The sequence below is a fragment of the Myotis davidii genome, unplaced genomic scaffold, assembly GCF_000327345.1.
Source record: "Myotis davidii unplaced genomic scaffold, ASM32734v1 scaffold415, whole genome shotgun sequence".
Lineage (NCBI taxonomy): Eukaryota > Metazoa > Chordata > Mammalia > Chiroptera > Vespertilionidae > Myotis > Myotis davidii.
In genome coordinates this window covers 196,318-205,896 of record NW_006287951.1, presented here as the reverse complement: position 1 = coordinate 205,896, position 9,579 = coordinate 196,318, and the positions used below count along the sequence as shown (strand labels likewise).

General features: G+C 35.6%; 1 protein-coding gene across 1 annotated transcript in view; it reads left to right on the top strand.

Moving 5' to 3' along the window:
* The window catches only part of NAV3 (neuron navigator 3), a 351,070-nt gene that overhangs the window by 301,901 nt on the left and 39,590 nt on the right, over positions 1 to 9,579 (top strand). Inside the window, 2 exon segments of the mRNA XM_015561356.1 lie at positions 1,294 to 1,405; positions 8,798 to 8,919. Of these exon segments, the coding sequence (XP_015416842.1) occupies positions 1,294 to 1,405; positions 8,798 to 8,919 (234 nt within the window).

The following is a 9,579-nucleotide window of genomic DNA, read 5'->3' as shown; positions in this document are numbered from 1 at the left end:
ATGTCAGATATCTAATGAAAATAGATACAGGAGGCACCAGGTATCTATTCCAAACCTGGATCTCATTTCAATTAGCATCGTCTATCTTTTTTTGTAAGTGTGTAAGGTTAGAATCATCACTGACATTCGCATGTGTGTAGCAGTTTCCTTCAAAGGCAGTTGTCATAATCCTACCTTTTTTGTATACTCTGGGAAGCCTTGAGTGGGGATAAACTATTTACCATGGGATGAATAACCCAAGCCTGATTCTGCCGGAGATACTAGAGAAAATGATGAATGACAAATATATCATCAAGAAATCCTCCCTCTAAGAGGCTGACAGGAATTCTAATTTTTAGGATTGCCATCACTGCCAAGAAGGATACTTCTTGTTTTTGAGCTCCAGATGGAAATATTGCCTATGCTGAAAAAGCACTCTCATTCTTTTTTTTCTTTGTTATCTTTCTCATAGTGTATCATATCTGGTAAAATAAATATACTTAAACAAATGTGAAAGATTAAATGGATCCAGGGATTTTCCTTGGGGCATATCTTAGAATTACCTTAGTTCAATGAAAAATAGATGTTTTATAAAAATTTTATTTTTAAGATTTTTTTTTGTAATGTAACTATTTATAAGGACCATTTAATACATGTATTTTTATTCACTTTTTTAAAATTCCTATGTTTTTTAGCTTGGTGAAATTTGGTCTCCATATAAGGAATTTTATTGGATGAAAAGTATCAAAATTTAAAGTGATCTTGAATATGACAGAAGAATTTAATAAGATTGCATTTAATAGGAATGAGTTATGGATGAGTTCCATGTTTTATACTTGAATATAAAGAATCCATCCCCCAAGTGCTAAATACAGGAGGCAAAATCTAAAATCACTTATTTGACAAAAACGTGGGATTTCTAGTTGACAGTAAATGCAATATGGTGCACCAGAACATACTGATATTTAACTATGCAACTTGACCACAGATTGAATGAATACGTTTGGTATAAAATAAGCAATGTAATATCATGCTTTATATTGTACTGTTCAGCTCTGGTGCCACCCTTTGAAAAGAATAAGGACTATTCAGATCATATTTATAAGAAAATAACCAAGAAAATTTTTAAATTCTTTTACATTTAACTAAGTACTAAGTTGTCAAATACAACTTGACAAGGTGAGCCAAATAGGCATGTCTCCCAGGGCATTAGCATGACATAAAATCAAACCCATTGGATGGTGAATTTTGAACAACAGGGACAGTTTAATTTCCTTTCTAGGGATTAAAGTTTCTAAACTGTTTGTTTCACAGGAGTCTGAACTTATAGAACTAAGGGAAACCATTGAAATGCTGAAGGCCCAGAATTCTGCTGCCCAGGCTGCCATCCAAGGAGCCCTAAATGGTCCAGATCACCCTCCTAAAGGTATAGTTAGAAATATTGCCATTTTGCATCCAATACATTAGTCCTCTATTTACTAATTGGATAAAAGCTGCTTTTACTCAGTGACTTTTTTTATAATGAATATTTGGTATTAATGTAGTCCGAATCTCAGAATTTAAGAGGGGCTTTCATGTCAAATAATTTTTAAAGAATTAGCTTCTATAATTATATACACATTTCTCTTCACTTGATTTGGTGAAGGTGGGGATGAGTGATTGCTTAATGCATTTATATCTGACCTCAAGCAAAATAAACCCAGTAAGGAGTATGAAAATCTAGATCTATATAAAAAATAAAATCAAAGTACAAAGAGTGGGTTTAGGGGGAGCAACTCATCTGGGAGGTAAGGGCAGTAAAAATGTACACTTTTGTAGAGAATTTTAAAACAGTAAGACAATGACTGAGAGTTGGTGTTTTTCATTATTACTATGCAGCAACAATTCTAAACAATGATGCAATCATTTTCTCTGCCACCACCCGTGATGAGCTCCTGATGGAAATACTGCCTATAACTGAAAAAAATGCTCTATATTAATATCTTATTCCTTTTTTACATAAATTCCTCTTATGCACATTCCACTCTTTTCAATAGCATTCAGTATGCTCACCTCTTTACCTAAATTCTAATGCCTATCATCTCTCTTCCCATTTCCAGATTAATTCTGGGAAAAAAATTTTTAATATATTTTATTGATTTTTTACAGAGAGGAAGGGAGAAAGAGAGAGAGTTAGAAACATCAATGAGAGAGAAACATCGATCAGCTGCCTCCTGTACACCTCCCACTGTGGATGTGCCTGCAACCAAGGTACATGCCCTTGACTGGAATCGAACCTGGGACCTTTCAGTCCACAGGCCAATGCTCTATCCACTGAGCCAAACCAGTTAGGGCAATTATGGGAAATTTTTATGGAATTTTTCAATGTCTTCAGCAGCCAGTCACACTCAGACCACTAGAATGTTGCTTCTCTGCTCACCACTCCACCAAAATTATTCCCTTCAGGATCAATAATGACTTATATGACATTAAATTCAGTAAAACACTTAAAATTCTTATTGCATTTGACATGGTAACAGCATTTGATACTAATGCCAATTCCTTCCTACTTGAAACATTTTTTTCTAATGTTCATGATATCTACATTCCTAGTTTTTCTTCTGCTTCTTTGAAATCTCTTTTAAAGTTTCTCTTGTAGGTTCACTTGTTTGTATCCATTTGTTAAATGTTGGTATTTCTTTGGACCTGGTCCTAAACTCTCTTCCATTATGATTTTTTTATATTATGATTCTCTCCATCCTATCTAAAATTTTCTACAAAATTACCTAGTGCTCTCGCTTTGTCATTTATGTGTTGGCAACTGTCAAATCTATCTCTTCAATCTAGGCTCATCTCTTGAGTTACAGATCTGTATATACAGTTGCCGAAGAGAGAACTCCATTTAGTTACCTTTGGATGTCTGTGTTAGCTTTAACTTGACATCTCCAAATTTGAAATTGTCATCTTCTCTCTCACACCTGCTTTGCCGTCACTGTTTCTTGCCTCAGTAAATGGCACCTTTCTTATAGCCAGAAATCTCCTAGTGTATGTCACATATAAATCCTCCTCGCCTCACTTAAGAAATTGTCAAATTGATTCTACCCCTTGACTATCTCTTGGATCTGTTCCCCCTTTCCCTGATCCAACTATCAACATCCCTCATCTCCTCCCTGAATCATGACCAGAAACTCCTAAAGCCTTCCTGCTCTTCATCTTATACCACTTCACCTCACTCTTCACAATGCAGCTAGAGCAGTTGTCCAACAACATATATCTCCATACATGTATCTCATATTGCCTTTAGGATGAAATACAAACACCTTAGCTTGACACAATCTCTCTTTTTCAGCTTCATTTAGTCAATAAATATTTATTGATTACAAATCATGTGCTAGACACTGTTCCAGACCTTGCTTTTTTGTCAGATTGCATATTTCATATTTCACCTACCCTGAACATCTTCCAATTCTTCACAAGTACTTTATATATTCTGTTTATATTCTGCTTGGAACTTTCTACCCTGTTTGTGAAGCATAAAAACTTTTTGAGACCTTGCAAGAATTAGCCTAAATATGCCTCCTTGACCCTTAAACTGGATGAGGTCCTGTTGTGATGGGTTTCTTGAAATAACCGTACTTCCCCCATCAAAATGCGCATTATACTGTGATGCCTTGATTTATTTAATGTACTGCCTCTCCTGCTCTATGGTAGGGTGGCATGTTTTCTTAATCCTAGTGGCTGTGATGATGCCTTGCCTATGAAAGGCGCTTATTCAAATTTTATAGAAAAAAATATAATTTTTAAAACATAATTTAAATTTTAGGAAAACAATTATATAAAGTGAGACATACTAGTTCTCTAGAGACTACTTCTGTTAAGAATTTAGCAACTTTGCATGTGGGGGAGTTGGTTACATGCTGCATGGAAAATTACTGCATATTTAAAGCTTATCTTAGAGCTATAACAAAGCAGCTCATGTTCTAAATCTTCACGTCCTAAATAGGTCCAGAAGGGATTTTAAAAAGCTGAATCCTTTCTTCAACACAGTGAAAGTCACTGAAGTAAAACTTTCTGGGGAGATTTCTTTTATCTTAGGCAACAGGTAGCTTAATGTTTCTACTAGAATTAAAAAATAGGAATTTCTTGCCTCAAAAATGGGGAAAGGGTGCCTAAGGTAAATATAAGTGATAGAAACTGGTCAAAAAAGATTAAAACATAATTTGACAAGATTTAAAACTGACAAAAACAAATAGTTGCACAAATAGTTATAAAGGGTTCAATATAGGTATAAAGGATATTAAAATTCAGTATTAAAATCAATGAACACAACTTGTATATGGAGAAACTACACAGTAAATTGGACTTATTATGTATATTTTCTTGGGTTATTAAGGTGATTGTATAGGCTATATATTTGTCTTCTTAAATATATAATAAAGGTTTTTGAGACCTTTAAAATCTTTGTCAGGAAAAAATTTAACATGTAATTTTAAGTTATGTATTTGGAGTGAGGCAGCACTTTTATAGACAGACCAAACTATGGTAAAATCACATAGTAATATAAAGTTATCTTAACTTTATACTTTCTCTGTATTTGTGCATCACATTTATTAACAAAGCCTGATAAATAATAGCAGTCTATAATAGAATAAATTTATTTACTCACAAACATTATCTGAGCATCTGCTGTTTTATGCACTCTGTTTGATCTTGAAAGATAAAGATAAAAAAAAAAAAAAGAAAGAGAGAGAGCCAGTGTACTCAAGGGCTCACAATCCATTCTAACAAAAGGTAATTTATGTATGTTATATATAACAATTATGACTTTATAGCTAAATAATTGCTATAAGGCTGAAAGGTAAAGGTAGTGGAAATTTGCATTTATATTTTTTAAAACCTGCTGTTGCTTTTTAAGTCACTACTTCTGTGCATAAACATGGAATAGTATTTCCTTAAAATATACCAAGTACAATTTAACAAAACATGTATTAAGTTGCAGTCAACAGTAAATGATTTTTAGAAATATCAGGCAAACATAGTTGTGTTGAATGACTAATAAGAATAAATTTATTCAATGAGTACTTATTGATCTCCAATCACATGTGATACTGACTATAAAATGGTAAAATAGAAATAGCCTTTGTCTCCATCAATTTTTGATCTGTAGGAGAGCAGAAAGTAAACAGTTGTGATCACTGATGTAGCTAATGTGCATGCCCAAGTAGTTCTAAGTTCTAAAATAGATGAGAATAGGTGTCAGAGAGAGTGAGGGCACGAGGAAACCTACTGCAGGTGGCATAGTCAGGAAAGGCCTCTCTAATTAGCAACAAGTGAGAGATCCAAGGAGTAAGTACCAAGTCCTATTTTAAAATGAGAGAGGAATATTCAAGAAGGGTCTTGAGATAGAAAATAGATTTTAGTACCTTTATGAAATTAATAGAAGGAGGGTGATGAGCAAAGATATAAAGTGAATAGAACCAGAATGGAGAATAAGTACTGACCAGATTACTGAGGGACTTTTAGGCCATATTTAGGAATCTAAATTATTTTTATTCCTATGAAAATGGGAATCTATTGAAAAGTCTTAAGTGAGGGAGTGATGAGGAAGTTTTTCTTTTAAAAAGATTTCCCAGCTACGGTTTGTAGAATGGTATGCTGTGATAAAAAGGAAGGAATTCTTACCATAGATGGAACTGGAGAGTATTATGCTAAGCAAAATAAGCCAGTCAGAGAAAGATAAATATCACATGATCTCACTCATTTGTGGAATATAATGAACAACATAAACTGATGAACAAAAACAGATACAGAGACAGAGGAGCATTTATCAGACCATAAAACCTCAGAGGGAAGATAGGGGAGGGTGGGGGTAAGGGGGAGAGATCACCCAAAGGACTTGTATGCATGCATACAAGCCTAACCAATGGATAGATACCAGAGGGGCGAGGGCATGAGTGGGGGGTTGGGGGATAATGGGGAGATAAGGACACATATGTAATACCTTAATCAATAAAGAAAAAAAGAAAAGAATGGCTTGAAGGTGCATAAGTTTGACAGGTATTCTTGCTGTCGAGCAGGTAAGTGATGGTTGTGTTTGAACTGGGACAGTGGTGATACAAAGGGTGAGAAGTGGAAAATAAATACCAGAACAAACACATACCTGAAATATATACTTTGAGAATAAGCTTCTCCATTCATTCAGATTCTTGCATTCGTTTGGTCAGCCATTCTTTACCTAGTTCTGTGATGTTCCATGTACTGAATCAAATACTTATAAGCCCAAGAAAGGAATTGTTAGAGAAAAGTAAAATGCACCACCTTCATCCTATGATATTATTGAAAGTATGCCTTTGTTAATCTTTATTGAAAATACAGTCATAGTTGAGCATAACTAATACCTCTCAGGACTACTTTTGACTTCTGATTACAAGAATTTACCTATCTTTTTAAAATTGGGGATTAATAAAAGTCAAATACAATTTATTATCTGGATGTAATAAAAACTCTGGATACTTTCATGCTTAATACACCTTCTCTCTTTGTGAAAGTCATTTATTAGGACAAAACTACATCTTGTTCAGAAAAGCTCATAGACAACTGCAGAAGAAATTTATAATACAAATAAATACCTACACACATTTTTTATTGATTACTCATCTAATCTCCATATTAGTTCAGAGATATCATGTTCTTATTATTGAATCAAAATGGCACACATCTATATACCTTGGTTTAGCTTTTTGCTTTGATGATACGATTGGCATGCAAAAACAGTAAATGTTATCGTTATTTTTAGAAATACTTTTAAGAGACCAAACTCAAGGGATTCTGAAAAGTGGCTCTAGTTTTCCCCCCTGTATAAAATGTGTCAGCATGTTATTATATTAAAGGAAAAATTAAACTGCTTATTGATATATATGTATATAACTGTAAGGATGGAGCCATGTTTACATATATTATACACCCACATGTATACTTATTTATTATGTTTTTAAAGTAACCAGTTACAGTTTTATTGGCATGGATCATTTTACTGATAAATCAGTTAACTGGAAATCTTTGATTTTATACTATTATATCTATGGAAAAGTTTTGAAAGCCATATAGTAATTTGCAATATCTTCCATTGTGATTTTTTGCTTGATTAATCTTTATTGATGCCAATTAAGTAGAGTAATAGAAATAGCCTAAAAGCAGATTTGACCTTAAAAATATTTTTAAGCTCTTTATGTCTCCACTAACAATTAATATCAAGTCACTGTAAGTAGATAATTTTTTTTATTTTAATAAGTATAAATAAGTCTTATAAGCTGTTTGTATAGAGTAAGTCAATATCTTCAAAAAGAGATTAAATATAAAATACTATCCTCCTTAAAATATGTAACTCAAGAAGTACCACATGCTTTTTAGAAATACACTAGAGGCCCGGTGCATGAAATTCGTGCGTGGGGGGATTCCCCTCAGCCCAGCCTGCACCCTCTCCAATTGGGTACCCCTTGAGGGATGTCCAACTGCTAGTTTAGGCCCATCCCCAGGATTGGGCCTAAACCGGTAATTGGACACCCCTCTCACAATCTGGGATTGCTGGCTCCTAACTGTTCACCTGCCTGCCTGATCGCCCCTAATTGTCTCCCCACTACGCCCGCTGGCCTGGTTGCCCCTTACTGTCCCCCTGTGCTGGCCTGGTCACCCCCAACTGCCCCCCTACCAGCCTGACTGCCCCCCTGCCTGCCATCCTGGTCACCCCTCATTGCCCCCCCTGCCGGCCTGGTCACCTCCAACGTCTTCCCTCTGCCAACGTGGTTGCCCCCAACTGGCCCCCCTGCCGGCCTGGTCACCCCAGGAAGCCTGCTGTTCAGTTGTTTGGTCACCCCTCACTAACCCCCCTGCTGGCCTGGTTGTCCTATGCAGCCTGCTGTTAGGTAGTTACTGTTAATGTGATGGTGTCCTGGACAATTTGCATATCCCTCTATTATTAGTATAGATAGATGGCAGTTAGCACACCAGACATTAGAATCAATCCAGGTCTCTGGTTGGCTTCCCTGGTTTTCAGGTGAGTGACTAAGAGAAATTACATTAACTGATTCAATTCACTTCAGGGGTTTACGTAAAGATTACAATTAGAAGTTCCCAGGGCAGAGTAAGTACAGAATAAAAGCTAGCTTTATAATTACCTGTTGTTATTGTTACTGTTACTATTGTTCCAAATCATCAGCAGGGGTAAAATGGAATGTTTTCTGTGTAAATCGCAAATGCCGCCTACACATTCTCTGTCTCTTAAGGCTCTTTCTCTCAGTGTCTCTCCCACTTTGTCCAGTTACTTAACTTCCTTGCACTTCAGTTCCTCACCCGTGCGATGAAGTGCTTAGATGACTGCCAAGGTTTGTTTTGGCTCTAACATGGTATGATTCTGTGAAATGGACAGTTAATATACTTGACTTCAGTAACTTTATTCAAAGCACAAATACTAAAACGACACAATTCCCAGGCTGTTATGAATTTCCATTCACTCCATGAAACTAATCATTTGAAATAAATTGTTTTGGAAGTCCAGTTTGATCCAGGTATTGAGTAGAATCACTAGCATAGCATTTCATTTTTGGACAAAACTCAGCACTCATTAAACCACCAGTGCTGGAAACTTATATGAGATGCTTATTAATGCACATAAGCCAGTTAATTAAAGTAAATATGGTTGCATTCTATTAAACTTATAAATGATCTTACAAAGCTATGTTGACTTTTATTAGCAAAATGCCTCCCAGAAAACCTAAATTCTAATTTGTTTGGAATTATTAACTTTTTATGAGCAAATGTGATCCTCTCTATCCGTTGCTAGATCTCCGCATCAGAAGGCAGCATTCCTCTGAAAGCGTTTCTAGTATCAACAGTGCCACCAGCCATTCCAGCATTGGCAGTGGTAATGATGCCGACTCCAAGAAAAAGAAAAAGAAAAACTGGGTAAGCTCTCTTCAGTCATGGAACTCTGAGACTCATTGTTGCACAGTGAGTCAGGCTTTTTATCCTTTGGGGCTTTAGAGATGTGCAGCAGTTTATAAAGAGTCTCATTCAGTGACTAGCACCCCAAATGCTGCACTTGTCACCAAGGTTAGGGTGGCATGGTGCTGAAGAGCATGTTTTAGATTTGGGACTAAACTTGGGTTTGAATTCCTGCTCTGCCACTTTTTTTTTTTTTAAATCTCAGGCTGATTACTTCACCTTTTGTGGGGCCTAAATATTCTCATCTGTAAAAATAGGATGAGTAATACTGACTTTGTAAAGTTGTTGTAAAGAAAAATAACATATGTAAATAGATGACTTAGTGTAGGGATTTCTTGTGCAGAAGGAGAAGAAAAAGATGATGGTGATGATGATGATTATAGTGGCGATGATAGTGATGATGGTAATGGTGGTAGTGATGACAATGATGGTGATGACATTGATGATGATGATGATGATGGTGATGGAGAAAGAGAAGAAATGGAGTTGATAAAAGGGAAAGAAGAGACCATGAAAGTCTCCCCACTCCTCACATCAATAGGGTTTTTCATTTGAATAAAGTTTCACTACTGTGACTACATTAATGTCTGCTTTATTTTTTTAGCAGGAGATATAGCAGGA